We start from the raw sequence: 26,907 nt of genomic DNA, 5'->3' as shown, positions 1-26,907 counted from the left end.
AGTCCAATCAACTTGTGTAATATTAACAAATACCCTTCCAGTGTTTGGAAAAATGTTTTATTTTCAAAATGTGTCTAATGTTTAAGGTGGGGGTTAACTATGGGCACAGTGATATCAGTCTATAAAATGGGCTATTCTAGAAAAGCACAGAGCATATTACACATCACTCCCCTCCCACAGAGTAGCTGCTACATGGGAACTCAGAAGCGAAAAGAAACAGATGTAAAGAGATGTCATTTAAATTAACAACTTTGGTTTCTTAGTTTAACTGAATCTACTCCAGTTAAAATCCTACTTCTCATGAACTTTACAGGAAAATAGTCAGGCTTCACACGATACAAACTTAACTTGTGTGAAATTCACAGCTTTGGTGAAACAGGTTGTGAAGAGTATATGAGCTAAAAACAATGTGAGAAAAACAGACTGCCGTGTATGTCAAGAGTTCTGGGGAGGAGTGCAATTATTCCACGTTATGGATTTTTGTCCAACACTAGGTATCTGTTCACCAGAATACTTCCCCTGTTGTGCTTCCTGCAGCTGACTCCACAAGCCTCTTCTTTCTCATGTCACATCCCAGGGCTGTGCTTCACATTTTCTTCTTATTGGGAAACACTCTGAGGATGTCTCGTCTTTCTGAGTATAGATGATTGTAGGTGAAATACATACCTAAGGTAGAGAAGAAAATGGCAAAATTAGATTAACCATCTCTTTGGAGAAGGCGATGGCACCCCACTCCAGTACTCTCGCCTGGAAAATCCCACGGGCGGAGGAGCCTGGTGGGCTGCAGTCCATGGGGTCGCTAAGAGTCAGACCCGACTGAGCGACTTCACTTTCACTTTTCCTTTCATGCATTGGAGAAGGAAATGGCAGCCCACGCCAGTGTTCTTGTCTGGAGAATCCCAAGGATGTGGGGCCTGGTGGGCTGCCGTCTACGGGGTCGCACAGAGTCGGACACGACTGCAGCAGCAGCAGCAACCATTTCTTTGAAAAGAACCATGGTTTTGAAATACAGCGTACTGCCTGGAGTCTGGGAAGAAGACACTTGCAAAGGAGACCCAAAGAAGAATACTTAAAAAGTGGCCAGATTTTCTGCAGAAGGGGAAGTAAATTCCTCCATCTTACTGTTCTGCATATTACAAAGAAGGAACCTTTCCCCTTTCTTTAGCTCTCTCCATTCCCCCCAAAGTTCCACATTTGTCTTCTCTTTTATGTGTTGTTCTTACATACCTGATAGTTGTTATCTTCTAGAGGTAGTACTTATCTTAAGGATGTATGAGGGTTAGAGCTGATGAAACTAAAATTTAACAACAGAAGTCTGTTTCTCAATTTCCTGGACAGATTAATTAATTGATCAGGTTTTCTCAGCTTAACTTTTTGCTCCATATATTTTTCTTGAGTCGTTAGCACCTATTCCCACTTGCCTGCTAGGAAATGCTAGCACATATGGCCAAACAAACAGGAAACAGAAACAGATACAAATGGGAAATCCAAAGAGAGCCAAGTTTACTTAGTTTGACATCCTGATTTTCTTTATAGATGCTTGTGTCTGTTGGTAAAAATTTTATACACAAAGCAGTTACATTTTCTGCCAGTAAAACTCTTTTTGTTCATACAGTGATATATTTGATCTCATAATGTCCTACAAAAACCATTAGAAATAACTTCTAAGTGCTTTACTAATAGGTAATAAGGTCCAGTTCATCATTCCAGGTTTCCTCTTTCATCCCCCACATGTTTACAGACCTTTCTATTGATACTAAGGTAGATGGCAGCACAAACCAAAAAGCACAGGAAGAATGCAAAAACAAAACAGAAAAGCCACTTACCTACAAAGAGCATCATGAGATATATTTTCAGCACATATGGGAAATAGATGGATAAGTCAAAGGGCATCTTTGTGGAGTAAGTGCCAAATGATTCGAAATAAGGCAGCGACTGATAGATGGTAAATGCTGTTTAAAGAAAAAAACGAATCATAAAGGTTTCCCTTCTTAACTTGCTACAGGATATGTATGTATGTTAGCACAATTGAAGGATATTCTGAATTTGATTTTGATTTGATTTTGAATCCTTTTGCCAAAATATAATTTGGTATGGAAATGCACTGAAGATCAGATTGGCAAGGCCATTACAGCAGTGTGATCTGCTGAATTTTTATCCTTGTTTTATTTTATTGTGCCTACACAGAAAGAGTTTACTGTGTTTCTCTGTTTATTGAGGTATAGTTGATGTATAAGTTTCAGGTGTGCAACAGAGTGATTCACGATTTTGTATAGTGGAGTATAAATGGCTATACTCCTTAATAGTTATTATAAAACATCAGCCATATTCCCTGTCTGTATAACATATCCTTTTAGCTTATTTATTTTATAATTTTGGTAGTTTGTACCAAAAATGGTATCTCAGAATACCTGTCCTCTTAGCCACAAGTAGTGGTGATAGATGAGTGAACATGGAAAATGCTTCATATATTTTCCTCTTAGAGTTTCACAACACACATTGGTAGAATGGAGATTCTGTCAAGTTCTGCAATAAGAAACTGGTTTCACCCATTTCCTCAGTTTAACTGGTCTTGGAATAGCTCCTTCTTCCTCCCCATCCCAAGCAGTACTTGATAAAAATTCTGAGGAATAGTGTGAGAAATGCTGGCCTCCAATTACTTTGAAGGAGGAGACTCTTGTCAAATAAAAAGAGTTGAATATTCTATGGAATTATATCTCATATATAGACCTTTAATAACATTTCATGGAATAAAATGACAGTGTACTATAGTTATGTAAGATGTTATCATTGAGGTAAGCTGGGTGAAGGTACATGGTAACAATGCACTATTTTTGCAAACTTAATTGTGAGTCTAAAATTATTATTTTTAATTTCTTTTCTTAAAAGATGGAGGAAAACTCAGGTACCTACAGATTTTATAGCCAGACAGTGGCATTAGCATAGAGTCTGCACTTGACACCAAAAAAAAAAAGGAACTGTATAGAAACGTACAAACTTGCAGTCACCTACATTCCACCACCCAGAATTAATCATTATTGATATTTTGTTATATATGCTTTCAAAATTTTTCTGCATATGCTTTTTTAATTGCAAGAATAAGTTTATGAATCTAAGTTTAATAAAAGAATATGCATTTTACAGCAACCATATACAAACAGAGCTTTCCTAAGAAACAAGAAGGCTTACAATTACAGAATAAAAAGAAAAGTCTACTACATATTTATTCAATCCCTTATTCTTAGGAAAATATTAGTCATATTTCTACTTTATTCCTTTATATATTCTTTACAGTGTTCTTCATATTATCTAACAAATGAATGTACTTAATAATAAATGTTTCAATGAGTGAGGGATTTTGTTCTCAAATAAATGTGCAATCCATTTTTTATAGTTTTTAAGATTTTCTAGATTCTTTTGGCATAGTCTAATTTCAAAACTCAATAATTCTTCCTTTTGAAACAAAACATATTTTAAGATTATACTTAATATGATTTACTAGAATATAAGCTCTCTTTCTCTGGTCATTGGTGGATAGAAAACATGTGGGTATATCATATATACTTCACAATTATTATCAACGTCACCACCATTTTATGTTAAATATTTCTGAATGTTTTCCCTTAGTTACCTTAACATGTGCTCTCTTCATTTCTTTATGCCTTTGGTTTTCAAAAACTTTTATCATGTCTGTTTCAGAGTTTCCTTCCTGTCTGCTAAATCTATTACAGAAGGAAGCTTATATTCCACAAATATCTTCAAGCTCTTTGCAAATAGATGTGTTTATTCACTTGATTTTAAGCTTAAGGTTTACATTTAGGCTTAGTAATCAGCTTACTTCACACTGTATTTAATAATTCTTTGTTTATTGATCATGTACATTGGGTTCATAAGAGAAAGAAAGGGAGAAACAAAGACAACCCCGTATTCCCGTGAAGCTTAGAGACTAGACAGGGAAATCTATATTAATCAAAGAATCACGCAAGTGTCTAATTACTGCTAAGGTTTTACTAAAGAGATTCATAGGGGGAACTGGTGTAGATGAGGAAGTTGAGAAATGTTTCCCTGAGAAACCGATGATTGATCTATATGTGGAGTTAATTGTCTCTAACAAAGTAGGCTGCACAATAGCTGGTAAGTGAGGAGGCTAGTCCTGCTAGGGGGAACTGAATTTCTATGCGTTAAAAATAATCACTGAGTCACTAAACGTTAAACCCTCTTTGGATGAGGAAACAATCTAGATTAAATGATTTACCCAAAACTCAGCGAGTTAATGAAGGTAAGGGCCTGCACTCAGATGTCCTCATTCCTCATCCCATATTTTGTCTACTGTGCAGAACTGCTTCCTCCTCTAACTTTGCTTTTTAATGCTTTGCTTCTTTGCATCAAGGGAAGTATGCCAGGAGAGATAACACTGAGTCAGCTGAACAGTGGCAAAAATAGTAATTTAATCATCAGAAAGTGTTGTGAACCATTATTGCTTTGTCAGTAAACAACACAGAAAGTCACTCTTTTCCTACCTTCAGCGAGAACACACAAAGGATAAATTGGCATCCACAGGGTTTGACTGAACCATGTCAAGACAGCATAGGATATTCCAATGACTGACAACATGCTGTAAGTGTACCTGAAAGGAGACAAGTTTGCTCATAAACATTTGCTGCTGGTGTCTGGGAGATAACAGGAGAAGAAAACACTTTACTTTGTAACTGAACACACAGATAAAACTGGAGAGCATGCAAATTCCGTACATTATTTCCTATAATGTAAGCAGGTGAAGAGGTGAAAAACAGAGGGAGAGGAACCCTGTCAGTCTGGCTTGTCTCACGGGGTGGATCATAGATAATTAAAGAAGTAAAGAGAGAAAAATGTAACTCTTGTCCCTTAGCAAATTACAGTTACAAGTTTCCTCAAATAGTGACTTCAGTTTCACTTGGAAGCCAACCCCATTTTATACAGCAGCTAAGTTTCTTAAGACAGCCAGACCTATAAATATCTATGGAAATAATTTTAAAACTTTTTTTAAAAAATGGGCCATCCTGTGTAAACAACTAAATAATGGGCCTTAGGAGCGTGTTTTGAGTACAGGAGGTGATTTTAAACCTGCCTTTGTGATGTAACAGATGAAGTAGTCAATATCTTTTTATTTCTCAAGCTTAAGCATATATCAGAATCACTCAGAGGGCTTGCTAAAGCACAAATTGCTATGCATCTCCAGAGCATCTAATTCAAGGGACCTGAGAATTTGTATTACAGACAAGCTCCAGGTGATGCTGATGCCACTGGCCCAGGGACTACACTTAGAACTATTGGAGAAGGAGGGCATACATATGGCAAAACAAAATCCAAAACTTTGAAAACATGAATGCATAAAGTAAGTCTTTCATTCATTCCAGGACCCTCATTCCATTTCTCAGAGGCAATGTCCAATGCCAATTTCTTATATACTCTTTTCAAAATTCTTTGCGTATGCCTATCTCTGTGTATACACTATATATAATATACATCAGTAGTGTAAGCACTCACCAAATATGGCATGCTATAAACTTTTTGTTCTTTACCAATACAAGGAAAGAATGGCATTTCACTACTTTGACGTTTTTTTCTCTTATTACAAGAGTAGGTAAGAATCTTTTCATATGTTTAGAAATCATTTCTGTAGAAGTCCAGTGTGTCTCTTTTTTGCTGTTGCTTGTGGTTTGGGTTTTAAACCTAAAAATCCATTGTCAAATCCAAGATCAAAAACATTTACCCTTATGTCTTCTTCTAAGAGTTTTATAATTCTAGCTCTTCTGTTTGGGTTTTTAATCCATTTTGAGTTAATTTTTATATATGGTGTGGAGTAACAAACCGAATTCCTTCTTTTGCATGTGGATATATAGTTGGCCCAGCATTATTTGACTGAAAGATTATTCCAAAACACTATTTTTCTCCACTGAATGATCTTGGCCTCTTGTCAACAATCAACTGACCATAAATTTGAAAGTTTATCTCAGAACTATCAATTCTATTCCATGCTATATCCTTATGTCTGTATCACACTCTTGATGTGTGCAACTTTTGTTACTTTGTAGTAAGTCTTGAAATTGAGAAGTGTGAATCTTCTATGTTCTTCTTTTTCGAGATTCTCTTGGCTACTCTGGTTTCTTGAGGTTTCCATATGTGTTTTAGGATCAGCTTCTCAACTTCTGCATTGAAGCTGCAATGCAGAAGATCAACTTGAGAACTGTTCCATCTTAAAAACATTGTCTTCAACTCACAAACATGGGACATCTTTCCGTTTATTTAGATCTCCTTTCATTTCTCTAAACAATGTTTCTAGTGTACTAGTTGTGCACATCTTTTATTAAATTTATGTCCAAGTACTTTTTAGATGCTATTGTACATGGAATTGTTTTAATTTTATTTTAGGATAGGCCCTTGAAAATGGGTACATTAAAATACACTTAATTTTTGTAAAACTGACCTTTGAAAAACACAGATTTGAACTATGTGGGTCCACTTATATGAAGATTTTTTTCAATAGTAAATACTGCAGTGCTACACTCTCTGGTTAGTTGAATGCAGACACAGAACTGCAGACAGAGAGGAACTCTATACATGAAAAGTTATATATGGATTTTCAACTCTGCAGAAAGTCAGCACTCCAACCCTCACCCTGTTCAAGGGTCAAATGTATATCAATTTTGTATTCTACAACTTTGCTGAACTAGCTTATTCTAGTGCTTTTAGTGAATTCCTAGTGATTTTTTAATATAAAATTATGTCATCTGCTAACAGAGATAATTTTACTCCTTTCTTTCTAATGTAGATGACTTTTATATCATTTTCTTGCCTAACTGCTGTACCTAGAACTTTCAGTGTAATGTTGAATAGCAGAGACAAGAGTAAACATTGTTGTCTTGTTCCTGATCTTTGGAAGAAAGATCAGTCTTTCACCATTAACCATCGTGTTAGCTATTGAGTTTTTACAGATACTTTCATCAGGTTGAGGAAACTGCTTTTCAAAACATCATTCTAAGGTAAATTTGGAAGTTAATTCTAACCCCATTTTACACAGGAAAAAAGAGTTTCAAAATGGTTAAGCAGTTAGGAATTTCACTCCTAGGTTAAGAGAAATGAAAACATATGTGCACACAAAAGCTTGTACATGGATGTTCATAGCAGTATTCCTCCTGACCAAAAAGCAGCAACAGCCCAAAGTCTATCAGCTGACAAATGAATAAATAAAAATTGGTATATTGGTATAATAGAATATTATTCAGCCATAAAAAGAAATAAAATATTGATACCTGTTACAACATGGCTATACCTTGAAAACATTATGCTAAGTGAAAGACACCAATCACAAAAAGCACATTATGTGACTCCATTTATATGAAATGTCCAGAACAGGCAAATCCATACAGACAATATATTAGAGGTTGCCAGAGGATGGGAGGGAGAGGGAAGGGGGCATGACAGCTGATGGATTTGGGGCTCCTCTGGGGGGCAATGAAAATGGTCTCAAATTAGATACTGGTGATGGTTACACATATCTTTGAACAAACTAAAATCAACAAATTTTATACTTTAAAAGGGTAAATATTAAGGTCCATAAATTATCCCACTGCTGTTATTTTTAAGATTATATGATTTGTCCAAGCAGTTAAGTAGTAGAGGTGAGGTTCATCTTGAGATCTTCTACGTCTATGTCCCAAAGTCTTTCCATCACATCACAATACCACTCTCAATGCCAAAACTACTTTGTTCTCTAATGGGCCTAATGAACTTATCTGAGACTGGACTGACACTGAAAGAAGTGGGTATACCAGAGAATAAAACGTCAGAAAGCCACAGTTCCCTGGGACTTCCCTGGCAGACCAGTGGTTAAGACTTCACCTTCCAACACAAGGAGTGAGGGTTTGCTCACTGGTCACAGAGCTAAGATCCCACATGCCTTGTGGCCAAAGGACAAAAACATAAAACAGAAGCAATATTGTAACAAATTCAATAAAGACTTTAAAAATGATCTACATTAAAAAAAAAAAAAAAAAACAAGAAAGCAAGACACAGTCCCAGATGAGGCTCCGTGTCTCATAAACAGAAAGTCACAGGCTATAAAAGTCCCTAAAGTTTGCCCTAAGTCCACAAATCTTTCAGTTAAAAGTGAGAAATAACTAAGTTATATATAACAAAGAATTATAGTCACTTTAATTCAACAAAATATTTCATTTTAATTCATTCTACTTAGAATATCTTAACTCAGCCAAGATTTTGACAATAAATAATTTATAGAACCTCTGCTAAAATGCTGCGGCCTTTTGTTACCCATTCACATCCAGGTCTTTCAAGCAAGAGGGACAGTTCTCAAGAAGTAGCAGTTAGGAACCTCTCCAAAGTGAGCCACTGTGCAAAGAGGCTATTTTACAGCATTGCTGGTAGCGATACTACTAGGCTCATCTCATTGCAAAGCTTTAGAATTTAGAAGTCAACACAACACCAACTAGGGCAAGGATTCTAAACCTGAGGTCCAAGGATTCCCAGTGAGTTCATGAACAAACTTCAGTTATTTGAACCTGCTGGAGTTGTATACACATATGTTTGTGGAGGTATGTTTTTCACCCCAAAGAAATAAAGCCCTATATTTAAAATACTCTTGAATTCAAAGAATCCAAGTTTGTAAATTGTGTCTATGATAGAAAAGTCTGGCTTTATTTATGAAAGTAACATGTACCAGAGCAATTGCAGAGAATGCCTTTCATTAGCAAACAGCTGTGAGGTTTATTCCCATTTGGTATTATGCCTGAATGCACTGATTCGCTCTTGTAATACCATGGTAGGTTTTCATTATCTTTGATATGCCCATTATGGAGAACACAAAAAATACATTTCCATATCAAGATAAAATAATATGAAAAGAGGTTATATATTTATCTCTGAGCAATCAAACACAAGCAACTAATACTGGTTTCACTGTAGAAAGTAATCTGGCTTTAAGAGGTTATTTTGCCTCCTTACCTAACCATATCCAACAGATTCCAAAAGATGAATAAAACACACACCACGTATTTCTCTTGGACTTCTTCTTGACTGGTGATCACCATAAAGAGGACAATTACTCTTTCTGTGAGCTAACAAAAGAAATAGCAAAGTCAAGAATTAGGATCATCTGTTTAGCATGTAGGTAATTTTCTAATTTTAAGAACCAAAGTTCCTTTTAAAAAATATGCTTTAACTCTAAATACGTATACTATACAATTAATACGATCTCTGGGGGAGTAAGGTTATGGGTCAATTTCATTTCCTCCTTTCCGGTTTCTTTTTTTCTGTATTCTCCAAATTGAATGTAATGGATTAAAAGATAACAGATATTTCATCCGAATCACAGCATGTCCCTTCTTGTGACACATGAACACATGGTTTTACTCACTTTGACAAGCTTTCATTGGGTGTCCACTATATATCAGATGGTAAGACAACATACACAATGAAAAGCATCGTCCTTGCTACACAGGGTAGCAATGGTAGGAGAATGTGGGGCATTCGCTATAGCACAGTGTGAGTAATGCTGTCATTTAAAGGGCCATGTATGGGAGGAGACGTGGGGGAGATAAACTGTGCGGGAAAAGGATGCAGAGAGACATACGGAGACAGGCAACATTTCAGCTGGATCTTGAGGAATGGACAGGGTTTGTCAGGTAGACTGGATAGGAGAGTGGGCATCCTGGGGAGCAGCCAGAGCAAAGAGGCAGAGGTGTGAAAAGACAGCTGTGCTGGGGGCCAAAACATCCCTGAGGGCCAGAAAGGAAGTGCACAAACAGAACCATGGGAGATAAAATGGAAAACATGCTGCTTGTGAAGAGTTTTGAATGTCAGGCCAAGAAATTGCCATTTCATCCAACCAAGAAGCCACCATAGTTTCTTTTGCGGGGAGGGGTGGTGCAGGAGTGTTGAGAGGTGGGAGAAGGGGAGAAAGGGAAGGGAAATAGTATAATCCTAACCTTCATAAGCTAGTGGAAAGTGAAAAGAATTCAACAAATTCATATTTTGTCCAAGTCAGTAAGCATTTGTAAATCACTGAGAATGCACACACTAATGGCTTAGCTCCAATTACTGACCTCGAAATACACATTCCTCTTTCCAATCTAAATATATGTATTCTTATGCTGTATTAATATACTTTGTATATTCTGCATTTTTGTTGGTTTTTAATAGAATATCTTACTTTCCTCACAGTGGTCACAGGAAAACATCCCTGAAATTGAGAGAGCATATTAGTGATAAAGACGAGGGCTGACTTGTGTCTTTCAGTAGCTGTCTTTACTTTTAAAGCGGATCAGGGAGAAAAGACTTGGATAATCTGTGACTTCAAATCACAGCCTGTTAGTCCTGGAAAATCACCTAGTGCAGAGAAATCCAAAATTTGCCAATATCAGGCCAGAGGATCAGAAATTCACATGTAGAAGCTGTATCAGCGTGTTTATAACCACATTGGTGAGTCAAGAGGGCCCTTACTTAGCTAAGGAAATTAGACACGATTCAAACCTTAGTCAATCGATGGAAGCTACCTACGTGGCAGTTTATCCTTTGTTCGTCTTTCTTTCAATGCTCTAGTTTCTTGACTTAACCATATTTATGTAATGAAGTAGACTTAACTGAAATGATTAATTACTGAATGATCCAAGCTTGCTGCCGTGACACACAGCAACCTTCAGATAACAAGATCTTAGCAGCCAACAAGTACTTAGGCACTGCCTAATCTTACATTTCATCAGTGTCTGCTAATTGGGAAAATTATCTAATTTTTGATCAAAATCTCAGGAGATAAACACATGGATGTGTGCACACAAACACAGTTCTAATTACATGGCTGACTAGTGTAATAAAGAACATAAGCTATTTCAGATAAGACAAATCTCTAGGGGCTCTGCTAGATACATGTCCAACCCCACTTTTTACAAATAAGTAAATCAAGTGATCTGCCCAACCTAGAGGCAGACCTGGAAACATATATCCTGAGTCTCCTGGCTTCCAGAGTTATAAGCAATATCTGATGCCAGGCTGCCCCTCAATTGATGAGTAGGGAGGGAAAAGAATCTCCTAAGAGGGGCTGGAGCTGCCCAAAGAAACACTGTTGAAAATAATCACTTAAGGGACTGTGGTACATTGGTGATGGAATCCCAACTGCATAGAAGAGGCAATAAGCATGCCCCCCAAAACACAACCACATACATACAGGTATGTGCAGACCCATCACCCCCTCTATGATGTCTAATTAACAAATTATCTGATGGTTATTTAACCCTATCTTGACCATTCAATGGCAAGACAATGGGAGAATGTAGTTGGCAATATTCCTAAATTGATTTTTAAAAAAACCCAATATTTATTGATTACTTTGTGCCAGTATCTAAACACATGCCATCTCATTTAATCTCCATAACAACTCTCCATAACTCTCCCAGGAAGTGCTACTGCTATTTTCTGCCTTTTACAAAGAAAACGTTCTTTGTAATCATTTTACAAAGTGAAAATGACTTGCCTATAGATGTGGAATCAAAATCTTGTCATTCTAAATTCCTTGTTCTGAGACACTAAGACATTTTCACCTTTGCTTTTTAATGGGCTATACCCTCATATAATGTCTATCAGTGAACCAGTGAAGTTGCTCAGTTGTGTCCGACTCTTTGCGATCCCATGGACTGTAGCCTACTAGGCTCCTCAATCCATGGAATTTTCCAGGCAAAAGTACTGGAGCGGGTTGCCATTTCCTTCTCCAGGGGATCTTCCCGACCCAGGAATTGAACCCAGGTCTCCTACATTGTAGGCAGACGCTTTACCATCTGAGCCACCAGGGAAGCAGATATAAAGTCTAGGTCACAGTCTATTCTAAAAAAAAAATAAAAATAAAAAGCCTCTCCTGAAAAGTTAAAACTTAAAAGTATCTCCTTGATTTTCTGAATCAACACCAAAACAATTTTCAAGAATAGATTTTTAAAATTTATTACTTTCTTTACATATAATAGTTGACTAGTTATTTAGAGCTTTATCCTTGGGACAACTTAGCACTTTGTCATTTTAGACAAATCCTATGAGAACATGACAATTACTAATAAAGGGTCTTGTAATGTTTTGTGCAACTCAAACAGGCAGAATAAAAGCACAGTGAAAACACTAACTTGGGCCACATTAAACATGGTGGTAATGTGGCCAACTCAAAATATATAAAAATTAACTCAAAAACTATAAAACTACTTTGCAGTTTTATGTTCTGTTTGGGAATTCTGAACTCCAGATTAAGCAATGACTAAAATTAAAGTGTTCTTTGTTAAAGAACTTAATTTGATAAAATTAAAGTGTTACTTTTTAATGGCAGCTAGCAAATTAGTTAGAAACTATTGAAGGGGTAAAAATCATACTTCAACTATAGAAAGAATTTCTACAGTCTTAAAAATCAAGTAGTTGTTTAATTAGTCTTTAAGTAGTAGCTTCAAAGACTATTACATTACTAAATGGATAACCCAAACTACTTTAATCCTATGAACTTTTGTTGAGAACTTCAGACACATACCCTTAAATTTGAAAAGTCACCAATTATTTTCTGTTAGACAAAAGTATTTAAATACTATTGGTATATGTTTATTTATTCATCAAACAATATATATTTATTGAGTGCACTATTCTGAATCCCAGTGAACATGGCAAGATGAACAAGATCAAATCCCAGCCTAAGAAGAAGGCTATGTCCCAGCCTATAAGGACATAGGTACTTATGTCCTAGTTTGTGAGATAGACACTGTAAACAAGTGTAGTATAATAGTTGAGTATTCAGGAAAACTAACCCAACTTCAAATTTTTGCTCCACCATTTACAATTTATGTGAACTTGGGTAAGTCATTTAACTTTTGTGTTAAGTCATTACACTGGAGATAAAAATAAGTATAATTTAAAGTAATAATTAGTTTATAAGAAATATAGTTTATAAGAAAATATATTTTTCTTGTAGATAGTCAAGACTATTAATAAATAAAGCTAATCTCAGCATCCTTAAAATTATACTATGACTAAAACACTCTGATGATGGGAAAGACTGAAGGCAAAAGAAAAAGGGGAGAAAGAGAATGAGGAGGTTGGACGGCATCACTGATTTGATGGACATGAGTTAGAGCAAACTCCGGGAGACAGTGAAGGACAGGGAAGCCTGGTGTGTTGCAGTTCACAGGGTCGCAAGGAGTCAGACATGACTTAGCAACTGAACAACAATAGCTTTATAACTATCACACTGAAGAACTTCACTGATGAAATACAAAAGGTACCAAAAAGAAAAAAGGAAAAAAAAAATCCTACCTACAGAGTGAACTGTGTATATAATTCATTTTCAGGAAGCAAAGTTTTAAGAATCTCATAGCATGACACAATCCTCAGTACAGTTTTTATCTCTAACAATATAAGCCTATTCCCAACTCAAAACTGGAGAGAAAATTATATGATTTCATAGGGGAAAAAAAGATTATTTAATCTACCAATGCAAAGAAGCACCTGCTTCATGGATTAAAAGAGATTAGGGTGAAACTTTGCTGTGTTTCTAAAAGGGTTTGTTTTAAGACACTCTCCTTGGGGACAGACTTTACATTTTTTCTTACAAAATCTGCGACTGTGAAATCTTTGGAGTGATTTCTGACAACAGACTCCTGTTTGTCCTTATCAGAAATAGGATGTGCTATTGGCAAAAAAAAAGGATTGTTCTTGCAATCTGAGCTCACAAATGGAATTTCTGTAACACAAAGTGGAATTTCTGTATCACAATAATGTGGGGGTAATAATTCCCAGGATTTTGATTTATAGATTTAAAAACTGTGTCAAATGAATACATGTGCAGCAGTGTTTATTGTGATGCAAAGGTCAGGGGACAGAATTTAGCCATTTTAATTCAGTTATGTACAGTCTTTGCATTTCAAGCCTCTCTCAAAAGCTAAAGGAGTAAAGTGGGTAACTCTGAGGGTTTCCTAAAGGCACATCAGCCTAATGTCAATACACAAAGGTTAATTTTGTGGATTATTTTCCCCTCTCCTTGAGTTGAAACATCCTAAAGCTATTATATATCAATAAAGACCTCTTTCTCAGGCTTCTACACAAGCAAAGTCAGAACAGAGTCCTTCAAAATCAATATTTCAAGGTTGATGGCATTTCCGCTCCATAAAAGCCAAGGTGTTTTGATTAAATCTACTAAAATACTAGTTTCCAATTCAACTTTTTTAAAAAATCAAGCTAATGAAATAGGCACATTCATTTGAGAGCAAGGGATTGGACAGAAGAGAGGCCTAGTTTTCAATTATCACTTTTAACTATAGTTATATGCTACTTTTGGACCTTTTTACTTTCCCATTTTACAATTTTGAAATATCAAAAATTTTTTTCCTGATATAATTTTTATTGTCATGTGTTTATAAAAATGGATGTATATAAACAACTATTTGTTGCAGTTTTGCTCTTTTCCCCTAAACTGTATTTTTAAAAAATATATAAAATATACATCTCTGTTAAACTATCATAGTGTTATTGTCAACAGGTCTTACCCTCTCTTTCTCCTTTGGTTAGTGTTAGTGCGTTAATCGCTCAGTTGTGTCTAACCCTTTGTGACCCCATGGACTGTAGCCTACCAGGCTCCTCTGTCCATGGGATTTTCCAGGCAAGAATATTGGAGTGGGTTACTATTTCCTTCTCCAGGGGATCTTCCCGACCCAGGGATCAAACCCGGGTCTCCCGCATTGCTGGCAGATCCTTTACTCTCTGAGCCACCAGGGAAGCCCTTTCTCCTTTAGGAACTGTAATATTAGAAAATCACAATGGCTTTTCCCTGTCAAATAAAGATGAGTATAAAACATTTAAAAATGTACAGAAGAAAACAAACATATTTTTGTGAGCTACAAAATGTATACACATATACATATGTATATATAAACACATACCACCATCAATTGATACTATACCTGTGATTCTAATTGCTCACCTAGCTAATTGTTCCTACTGCTTTTGGGAATTACTCATCTTCATATTTTTGCAAAACAGTTTACAAAAAAGACAATTCTATTGTGACTTACCAGTGTCACAAAGGTAATGTCAAAATACTAACACACATGAGCAGAATTCTCTTCAATCTACTTCAGAGTAGCTAGATATTGTGGATTTTTTCAAAATACTGGATGCAATCAGCTATGAGTATTGTGTGAGTAGCTTAGCTACATTCTTAACTACGGTTTCTTCATTTAAAGATGGGGAAACAGGAAAACCAAGAACGATTACACAGCTTTAGAGTTTTGTTTGGTTATTTTAAAGAAGGGGCTTCAGAGTCATCTTATAATGTGGGAATTCTTCTAGTTGTCTACAGAATTCTAAGGAAGGGGGTTAAAATGAAACTTTGGACCTGACCACATGGGTTTTTGAAGCTTTTTTGTACATCATGTCTATTCTGAAAACCATAGAAAAGATAGTAAATGAATAAAAGAAACTGAGGACAGATAAAATCTCAAAGAGATAAAGAGGAAGACAAATATCATAGCAAAAATTTAATAATAATTGGCCCAGGATGAGAAGAACTGTCATCCCTACTATGATGATTCCCTGATTCCTCCCAACAACAAAGACTTAAAAACCAGTTGAGCCCCATCAACAGGAGACTTTGCCTCCTCACATTCAAATAAAAGTGCCAATGTATACTTGCCATTATTTTTTAATTACCAAACCAGGATACAGTCCAATTACAAGTGATCATACTTCTATAAATCAATAGAGTTACAATTAATAGGGATTAAAATCACGCTTAAATATCCTGGAATTTCTAGAACTGCAAGAAATCGGATTTCTAATAACAATTTCTGTTTTTGGACAAGCCTACATACTTTTGGAAAGCAGAAATACTGTGCAGATCTTTGAGACATATTTAAGATGCTTTTCTTTCTTACAGATTTACCTGTCCAGTTTCTCATTTGCATTTCCTACTTTGGAAATAACTAAAATAACACTGCTCTTAACTTTGAAACTGTTTTACCATAAAATTAGTATTATCCAATTTAGCCTTAAAAAAGTACAAAGTCTAAAAAGGTATGCCAAAAGAAAATATGACTTAGATTCAGATGAATTTGATCATACTCCAAGAAAAATAATTCCATATGCTAGAATATAGCTTTTATTTAACCTGGGTTAATTCTGTTTTCTAAAATTAGCATTTAGTTGCTAAAATGTGTCCAAATCTTTTGTGACTCCATGGACTGTAGCCCACCAGGCTCCTCTGTCCACCGGATTTCCCAGCAAGGATATTGGAGTGGGTTGCCATTTCCTTCTTCAGGGGATCTTCCTGACCCAGGGATTGAACCCATGTCTCCTGCTTTGGCAGGCAGATTATTTACCACTGAGCCACCCGGGAAGCCTGTACATTTAATGTTAAGCAATGCTATATGCATCTTAAGTTGTTTACAGATAATACATATCAATAAATCTTGTTCCTAAATAATATGCCTCTTCTCTGGTGGCTCAGAGGTTAAAGTGTCTGCCTGGAATGTGCGAGACCCGGGTTCAATCCCTGGGTCAGGAAGATCCCCTGGAGAAGGAAATGGCAACCCACTCCAGTACTCTTGCCTGGAGAATCCCATGGAGGGAGGAGCCTGGTAGGCTACAGTCCATGGGGTCGCTAAGTCAGACACGACTGAGCGACTTCACTTTCACTTTTCTGGGACAGATGTGTATGTACCCCTTTTCATATTGTAAGGACACACATTTAAGGCAATTCCATGTAGGTCTTAGCTAGCTAACTAACTATTCTTAGTTTGTACTCTAGATATTGCCCCAATTTTTACTTTACATTTGATATTTCAACATGAAAGTAACTTCATCCTAATACTATATCTCCACGTCTAATGAATAAGCAAAATTTAAAATCTCCTATCAACTTGTAATGCAGAGTTCTCGATAGGCTCCTCAGGATTATACTTTGATTTCCATCTTTTAAACTTTCATGATATTTCAGCAAATTTTAATATAAAGATCTATGCCACTATTTCAGTCAACAAAATTTAAGGTGTTTATGTTCTAAGCACTTTGCTAGGTGTTGGCATTACAATCAGATTCTAATATTTTAATTATTTTTACAATGCAAATTTGTCACATTTAGTTATCCATTTTTTAACATTTATTTTACAAATAGTTAAAATTATACTAATGAAAAAACTTTTTTCTGTAAATTTTAAATGTATGTTCATATAGCCACCCTTATCTCTCCTTAAGGGCAATATCACTTTTTAATTTTTCTTGCCTTAATTCAGCAATGATTTCCTATACTAAATCTCTACCCGTGAATTTCCCATCTTCCTTCAACCTGCCTTTAAAAGGAACATGATCATCTAGGGCTCAAGACATGGCAGAGGAACAAATGATACCTAAAATAACAGCAACAGCTACCAGGTCCCACCCACTTTCTCAGTTACTCCAGAATATACATGCTATTTGCATATCACATGAGAAAATGAAGCTCAGAACAATTACATTACTTGTTTAAACTCATATAACTAAGAGATAGAACTGGAATTTGAAGCCAGTTTAGTTCAGTCGCTCAGTCATATCTGACTCTTTGCAGCCCCATGAACTGCAGCACGCCAGACTTCCCTGTCCATCACCAACTCCCGGAGTCTACCCAAACCCATGTCCATTGAGACGGTGATGCCATCCAACCATCTCATCCTCTGTCATCCCCTTCTCCTCCTGCCTTCAATCTTTCCCAGCATCAGGGTCTTTTCAAATGAGTCAGCTCTTCTCATCAGGTGGCCAAAGTATTAGAGTTTCAGCTTCAACATCAGTCCTTCCAATGAACACCCAGGACTGATCTCCTTTAGGATGGACTGGTTGGATCTCCTTGCAGTCCAAGGGACTCTCAAGAGTCTTTTCCAATTTGAAGCCAAGTCTACAGCATTACCAGGTCTGTACAAGTGGTGAAAGTCACTCAGTGGTATCCAACTATTTACGACCTCATGGACTATACAGTCCATGGAATTCTCCAGGCCAGAATACTGGAGAAACCCCTTCCCTTCTCCAGCGGATCTTCCCAACCCAGGGATCAAACCCAGGTCTCCCGCATTGCAGGAGGATTCTTTACCAGCTAAGCCACAAGGGAAGCCCCTGTACAAGTAGATGCTATACTAAATAAACACAAAAGACCACTCCTTTGCAACTGCATTCAGTACTAGGGGCAGAATGAACAAGAAATGGCTGGGGAGTATTCTAATCTCTGGACTTAGATGAAGGGTACTTTTTTTTTTTTGCAAATTTATTCTTTTCCAGGTAATGTATGTAGCGTCCTTTTCCCTAAAAAGCTGGATGATGGTGGTTAATATATCCCAGTGTAGGTAGAGGAGCCAGGCATCAAACCCCAAGTCTGAATGGCTCCCATCCTATGCCTTTACTCTGTACTACACTGCCCAAGGCCATGGCATAGTGAAGACTGGGCAGTGGATATGAAATCTCGTCCCAGCAGAGGATCCCTATAGTGCTGCACAAAGCAGCAAGCATCATTTCTCTGCTTCCAACTGGCAATTCTGACTATGCAGTGTTTTAGGATGAGGTCACTTTTTCATGGAATTCTCCATGTTAGTGACTTGGGTTGCACATTAGCAAAGGTTGGCTTTTTCACTACCATAAAGTCGAGAGGCTGTAAACAGAACAAAGTTACGTATGCAACAGATTCTATAATATAAACAATGTGATTAAGACCTACCTGCAAAAACCTAGGAAGAAGATGGTTTGATTCAATGCCAACATATATGTGCAGCAACTCCAAGAGGGAAACAGACTGGCAAAGTTGCATCACAAGTCCAATTGCATAAAAAGTGTCAACCATTGAATCTGTGTCCAGTGAATTAAAAATACAGACATAGTAAGTAAAATCTAGATCACAACCCAAATCTAGGAAGCAGTTTGAAATACAACTGAGATTCCTTACTTCATTTTCCTTTGTACATGTGAGAAATTTCCTAGATTTCTAAATTACAAATACTATGTAACCAAAGAAAGCACCTCACATCATTATACAGTTTAACTGCTCCTCTTTCAAAAGGAATTTAAAACTTGAAAAAGAAGGCTCTATGACCAAAGCTAAAGCATTTATTCCCCATTTATATGATTCTAAAGGAATTCCAGCATAAAAGTAAACAGTTAGACTCTAGACTACATCGGTGAAAACAGGCTGAAAGCGAGTTTATTAGAGAAACTGCTGTGCCCACTCCTTGTCTATGGACAAGAAAATGACAGAGATGAGCAAATACGATTTCAGAGAAGATTTATGAAAATGGCATTAATGATGCCATGATATCAAATAACAGCTTCCATCTATATAGCATTTATGTCCTGCATGTACATGGTTAGTGCTTTCTGGATTTTGGTGAGTTGGGCTCATTGCAGAGGGCTCCAAACAAATACTACATTTGAGAGAGCTGAAATGGACAGAAACAAATGTCTCTCTAAATAGAATAAATGTGCTGGTTTTTAAATGAAATCCTGCCATATTAAGAAACGTCTAGGGAAATCTTTATCGTCTTCACTCCCTAGTGATCATTCACATGATAGTAATTTATCAAAGGGTTTCTCTTCTCAGAAGCTCTATGAGGTAGACATTATTATCATTCCCACTTTATGGATGATTCCTGAGGCATATACAGTCCTACTTGCCATAAAAGCATGATCAGTCACACGGCTCCCTGAAGGGAGAAGGCAGCTGGTGCCTACTCCAGGTGCTTGAGTGCTACTGAGCTACTTAATTTATACACTGATTTGGAAATTGTACTGACCCCCCACATAGTTCTTTTCAAGCTGCCTTCTGTAGAAATGGGTTGTGTTTCTTTAATAAAATGCAACTTCTCTAATTATGGATGGCAAGATCACAATTAAGAAATAAGTATACTGCTGACTAAGGCACTTCCCCCCACTGGAAAAGCCAGGCAGCATAAGAATAAATTCATGTCTTGTTACTCATGTTGTGAATGACCTATAACAGGCCCTCGAAGCCACAGCTAACTTCCAAGGTCTAGAAGTGATGCTTTTTTCCTAAAAACAAAAGGAAGTTTTCCAAACACCTGTGTTGTCCTCTGCTTGAGGACTCCCAACACTCAAAAGTTGAAATACCGCCCTCAAGTTATGTCTTTGGAGGTTCTTAACAAAGGCAAGAATTTATCCGCAAATCTGCAGTAAAAAAAAAAGCAACATCAAATAGTTTATGGTATCACAGAGAAAGATTAATTTTCTCACGATATCAAAGGCTGAATTGATGAGCAGAGCATGACTTATCCCAGATATATACTACATGTTTGTTTTTAGCTGCAACCAGCAATTGCTCAAATTGTCAAGTCATGCAACAGTTGGAAACTGTGATGACCCTTATCCATGTTGGGATGGAAAATGAATTTTATTTTGACAGTCATTTAATGATTCATTTTTTTGAAAATTTAAATGCATTTAAAAATCCCTACTTTCAGGAAACTGGAGAAAGCTTATGACTTAAACCTTTAACGCTAACTCCTCTATATGTGATGAGTCATCTACAAAATGTGTCATTTTCCTATGGACACATTGCCTTTTAAAAGGATTAAATAGATGATTGGGGAATATAGAGTTTGTCTTTCATTTGTTAGTAGTTTCCAGTTACCTTAAACCTGGGGAATAAGAAACAAGAACTGGTTAATTTCTAATTTCTATGTGGAAAAAGAAAAAGTTACACAGGAATTTACAGATTTCTTCAACACACACCAGATCTGCTAAGGTTTGGTGCAGAACCAAAAAAGAAAGAGGGAAATGGCACACCCCAATGGCATGTCTATGTTTTCAGAGCCAGTGCCTACTCAAAGAGAACTCACTTCCCTTTCCCTCATTTTACGTACCGCCTCCTCCAAACAGGTTTTGGTTTTTGCATTAAGAATGAAGCATGCTTACTGAAAAATATGGTCACTAAATTTCAGAGAAGTGAAGGATATTAGGTGAAATTCACAGAAGTTAAATTATAACTAGGACTAGGTGAAAATGAGGATTAAATGTTAAAAATTCAAAACTGTTTTGGGCTTTTACCTTTTCCAAATGAAAAGAATCTGACTGTCATATTTGTAAATATCCAGGAGTGGCCGCAGAACTGGATTAAGTAGTACATGAAAAGATAGGCATTCTTCCTATACCTACAAAAAATACAAGAAAATACTTCCTTTAAACACATTAAACACTTTCTTCATAATCACCTTTTCAGCATTATACACGTTTTTTAACTAATTTACTGGCCAATCTGAGCGAGCAAGAGACAATTAATCCATATCCGAGTTTTTAACTTGGATACTCTTCTAACCCCCATGAGATTTCAAAAGCACACACTATCTGTTACAGTGACCATCCTGGGTTTGTTTAGCGCCAGATATGGTTCTATTTCAACATTCACTTTCAGCTGTGATAAACCTCTAACTTTGCTGCTCCCCAAGGGATAAAAGCAAGCATTGCAAAGTTAGCTTTGAGTGTTTTCGAAAATAAAATATGGATGGAGAGAGGCCCATGTGGTCAACGTGTTCCTGCTAAGTGCATAACTTTAAGGATAACTAGTTTATAGTTACAAGAAGGGAGTAGCAATGGTGGCATTCCCAGGCAGGGTAATTCAGTCATTGGAATGTTAGGTCCATGAATCAAGGCAAATTGGAAGTGGTCAAACAGGAGATGGCAAGAGTGAACATCAACATTTTAGGAATCAGCGAACATAAAATGGACTGGAATGGGTGAATTTAACTCAGGTGACCATTATATCTACTACTGTGGGCAAGAATCGCTTAGAAGAAATGGAGTAGCCATCCTAGTCAACAAAAGAGTCTGAAATGCAGTACTTGGATGCAATCTCAAAAAAGACAGAATAATCTCTGTTGGTTTCCAAGGCAAACCATTCAAGATCACAGTAATCCAAGTCTATGCCCCAACCAGTAATGCTGAAGAAGCTGAAGTTGAACGGTTCTATGAAGACCTACAAGACCTTGCAGAACTAACACCCAAAAAAGATGCCCTTTTCATTATAGGGGACTGGAATGCAAAAGTGTGAAGTTAAGAAATACCACCTAGAGTAACAGGCAAATTTGGCCTTGGAGTACAGAATGAAGCAGGGCAAAGACCAATAGAGTTTTGCCGAGAGAACTCACTGGTCATAGCAAACACACTCTTCCAAAAACGCAAAAGATGACTACACATGGACATCACCAGATGGTCAATATCAAAATCAGCTTGATTATATTCTTTGGAGCCAAAGATGGAGAAACTCTATACAGTCAGCCAAAACAAGACCAGGAGCTGATTGTGGCTCAGATCATGAATTCCTTATCGCCAAATTCAGACTTAAATTGAAGAAAGTAGGAAAAACCGCTAGACCATTCAGGTATGACCTAAATCAAATCCCTAATGATTATACAGTGGAACTGAGAAATAGATTCAAGGGATTAGATCTGATAGACAGAGTGCCTGAAGAACTATGGATGATGGTTTGTGACATTGTACAGGAGGCAGGGATCAAGACCATCACCAAGAAAAAGAAATGCAAAAAAGCAAAATGGCTGTCTGAGGAGGCCTTACAAATAGCTATGAAAAGAAGAGAAGTGAAAAGAAAAGGAGAAAAGGAAAGATATACGTATTTGAATGCAGAGTTCCAAAGAATAGCAAGGAGAGATAAGAAAGCTTTACTCAGTGATCAACGCAAAGAAATAGAGGAAAACAACCGAATGGGAAAGATTAGAGATCTCTTCAAGAAAATTAGAGATACCAAGGGAATTTTTCATGTAAAGATAGACACAATAAAGGACAGAAATGGTATGGACCTAACAGAAGCAGACGATATTAAGAAGAGGTGGCAAGAATACACAAAAGAACTATACAAAAAAGATCTTCACAACCCAGATAATCATGATGGTGTGATCACTCACCGAGAGCCAGATGTCCTGGAATGCGAAGTAAGTGGGCCTTAGGAACCATCACTATGAACAAAGCTAGTGGAGGTGATGGAATTTCAGTTGAGCTATTTCAAATCCTAAAAGATGATGCTGTGAAAGGGCTGCACTCAATATGCCAGCAAATTGGGAAAACTCAGCAGTGGCCACAGGACTGGAAAAGGTCAGTTTTCATTCCAATCCCAAAGAAAGGCAATGCCAAAGAATGCTCAGCTACCACACAATTGCACTCATCTCACATGCCAGTAAAGTAATGCTCAAAATTCTCCAAGCCAGGCTTCAACAGTATGTGAACTGTGAACTTCCAGATGTTCAAGCTAGACTTAGAAAAGGCAGAGGAACCAGAGATCAAATTGCTCGTGGGATCATCGAAAAAGCAAGAGTTCCAGAAAAGCATCTACTTCTGCTTTATTGACTATGCTAAAGCCTTTGACTGTGTGGATCACAATAAACTGTGGAAAATTCTTCAAGAGATAGGTATAGCAGACCACCGGACCTGCCTCCTGAGAAATCGCTATGGAGGTCAAGAAGCAACGATTAGAACTGGACATGGAACAACAGACTGGTTCCAAATAGGGAAAGGATTACGTCAAGGCTGTATATGTCACCCTGCTTATTTAACTTATATATAGAGTACATCATGAGAAACACTGGACTAGATGAAACACAAGGTGGAATCAAGACTGCCAGGAGAGACATCAATAACCTCAGATATGCAGATGACACCACCCTTGTGGTAGAAAGCAAAGAACTAAAGAGTCTGTTGATAAAAGTGAAAGAGGAGAGTGAAAATGTTGGCTTAAAACTCAACACTCAGAAAACTCAGATCATGGCACCCGGTCCCATTACTTCGCAGCGAACAGATGGGGAAACCATAGAAACAGTGACAGACTTTATTTTGGGGGGGCTCCAAAATCACTGCAGATGGTGACTGCAGCCAGGAAATTAAAAGATGCTTGTTCCTTGGAAGAGAAGTTATAACCAACTTTTAATATGCTAGACAGCATATTAAAAAGCAGAGACATTACTTTGCCAACAAAGGTCTGTGTAGTCAAAGCTATGGTTTTTCCAGCAGTCATGTATGGATGTGAGAGTTGGACTATAAAGAAAGCTGAGAGCAGAACTGATGCTTTTGAATTGTGGTGTTGGAGAAGACTCTTGAGAGTACCTTGGTCATCAAGGAGATCCAACCAGTCCATCCTAAACGAAATCAGTTCCTGAATATACTGAAGATAAAACTTCAATACTTTGGCCACCTGATGCGAAGAACTAACTCATTTGAAAAGACCCTGATGCTGGGAAAGACTGAAGGCAGGAGGAGAAATGGTCGACAGAGGATCAGATGGTTGGATGGCATCACCAACTCAATGCACATGAGTTTGAGTAAACTCTGGGAGTTGGGGATAGACAGGGAGGCCTGGCATGCTGTAGTCCATGGGGTCATAAAGAGTTGAACACGACCAAGCGACTCAACTGAACTGAACTGATTTCTGAATGCATTTTTGTGATTGGGGTCAGTATCTTACCACTGCCTATTATAGTTTGCAAGAGTAGATAGTTTCCTTCACCAGGCACACATAGAAAGCAGTTTAAGGGCCAAAAAAGGGAAGTGAAGCTGAGTTTGAAAATTGGTTGATGGGGATATGACTAAGAAAAGATGAACAGATACACGTATGAGGGGGTCAGAGGAAGCACTGTTTGAAGTGTTGTCTCTGGTTCTAAAAAGTGGTGGAAGTAGCCAGATCGGGGTAGACAAGATTTTTTTCCTAGCTGGAGATATGAAACCTCTGAGAAATAAAGGAAATAAATTGAGAAGCAGATAAAATGTAGCTTGATGAGCGCACTCGGGTACCCCTACAGATGACTACGGCACTACTAAAAAAGTAGGGGAAAGGAATGCCTCCCTGAAACCTACAGCAGTCACTTGGCTTGTGGGATAAACACAGACATCTCAGGCTCTACCCTCATAACACTGAATCAGTTTTTCTGGAAAACCGGGGCCCCTGAAATCTACACGTGTGCTTGGTGCTTCTGCAGCAGGTAGAGAAAAGGAAAGGGAAGGGCTCCAGGTCGGAGAAACGGGAAGAGAAGAAAGACCGCAGAGAGCGTACAAAAGGAAGGGCGGCCACGCAGCCTGTCCTTTCTCTGCTGTAGCATGGGGAAAGTAACAGTTATTCCTAGGGTTGCCGAGAACATTGTATTAGCTAATATCTGTCCAGAGCCCCAGGGAACGTGAGGCGTAAGGCTGCTCCGGCGCTGGCGGGTGCTCGCCCCGCGGAACTATGCGGGCACCACCCATACCCCCCCACCCGCGGCCCCTCCTCCCGACCCCCTCCCCACCCTCCGGGCCGAGCGCCCTACCTGGGCTGCAGCCAGGCGGGCAGCGCCACGGGTCCCATGGGCCGCCGCCACCAAGTCTTCCAGCGTCGTCTGGAAAGGAACACCCACCGGGGAGCGCGGGAGGAGTGGCTGGGCGGCTGGGCTGCCAGGCGCGGAAGGGCGGGGCCTCTCCGCACTCAGCAATTTACCAAAAAAAAAAAAAAAAACCCAGGTCGCGCAATGGGCACCAGAAGAAAACCAAGTTCGTGAAGTTCCTGTGGCGGCGGGAGCCAGCAGTACTACGACTGCCAGCGGGGTTCGGCTGGTGCGCGAGGCTGGGCTGGCCTGGCGGGGACCCCAACACACCCTAGTCCCAAGTTAGGTTCACCGGGCTCCTTACCCAGCTTCCCAGTCTTTGGGTTGAGACTCCCAGTTGCAGCCTGGAGGAAGTGAATAGATCCCACCCCTGACCCCTGATCTCCAGAAGCGTGCAGTCAAGCGGTCCCAAAGCCTTCCGGGATGCGTGAGCCCCAGCTGGGCGCTTCTCAGGACGCTCAGCCGTGAAAGTCACGATTCGCCGAGGATGCTTGTGAGCGCGCCTTCCCTCACACCTTTTCAGGCAAAAGGCCTGATTCCTCAGTTATCAGACTCCCTTGCCATTAATCTCTCCTGGATGCACTCAGTTCTTGCTCTTGGGGAGCGTTTGATCTAAAGGGAAAACTGATTTACAAGCAAACACTGGTGACTAATCAGTCATCGGTGTCCTCAGTGCCCAGGCCAAGCAGCAAGAGAGGAAGAAAGTCCTAGATGGCCTGGAGAGAGAGAAGGCAGAAGGACTGCCAAGAGGGAGTGATCTTTTATCATCAAACACAGCCCCCATCTGCAGCTCCTCCTTCTCTTCCACAAGTCCAAGGCATTTACCAGTTTCACCCCTCCTCCTGGTGCCATGCTGGACTTTGCTTGCGCCTGCCTCCTTCCTCTCTCTCTAGTTAGGTATCCTCCCCTCCCCGCCATCCCCACTCTATTTCCTCTAAGGTCTAACCGGGACCATCTTTTCCGTTTGCCACCCCCATATGCCATAGCACAGACACTTCCACATATGGTTTTATCTCCATGCAGATGACTGACTGTTATGGCAGTAACATACTGGCTCAAGATTTTTTAAAACCAGACATAAAAAGTAACAAAGTATACCATTTCACAGTGATCTTAAGAGAAATTAAATCCAGTGGTTGAATATCCTGAGTTAGGATATTTATCCATCCACCTATTCATCATCTTGTTCCTGCATTTTTTCCCCTCCCATTCCCTGGCAGTCTCATTTTTGAATGCCAGTACTTGTGATATTCACTGAGGGCAGAGATTCTGGAAAAGTGCCCTATTGCCGCTTTTTCTTCCATTACCGACAAAAAGCTCTATAAGGAACCAGTTATACTCTGATAACTTTCTATCCTGAATTTCCTGTTTATTTCAACCACTTGGAATTTTCAAGGACCACAGCCTCTCTCTCTTTCCACACTCAGTCCCATAGCACTGATTGGAAATTTCACAGGCTGCTAGATCCACGTAGAACCTTAGAGATTATGTGGTCCAATCTCTTATTTCACAG

At 38.4% G+C, this 26,907-nt stretch overlaps 1 protein-coding gene across 1 annotated transcript; it reads right to left on the bottom strand.

Moving 5' to 3' along the window:
• Positions 1-586: 586 nt before the first annotated feature.
• On the bottom strand, positions 587-25,378 carry HACD4 (3-hydroxyacyl-CoA dehydratase 4). The gene is made up of 7 exons (XM_068974589.1): positions 25,341-25,378; positions 21,085-21,188; positions 18,746-18,873; positions 9,001-9,113; positions 4,521-4,627; positions 1,827-1,952; positions 587-666 (listed from the first exon to the last, which is right to left on the bottom strand). The coding sequence occupies exons 1-7, from the start codon at positions 25,376-25,378 to the stop codon at positions 587-589; spliced, it is 696 nt and encodes a 231-aa protein (XP_068830690.1).
• Between the last annotated feature and the right edge of the window lie 1,529 nt (positions 25,379-26,907).

Source organism: Capricornis sumatraensis, chromosome 6, assembly GCF_032405125.1.
Source record: "Capricornis sumatraensis isolate serow.1 chromosome 6, serow.2, whole genome shotgun sequence".
NCBI lineage: Eukaryota > Metazoa > Chordata > Mammalia > Artiodactyla > Bovidae > Capricornis > Capricornis sumatraensis.
Note: the sequence above shows the minus strand (reverse complement) of the source record. Positions and strands in the feature narration are given on the sequence as shown.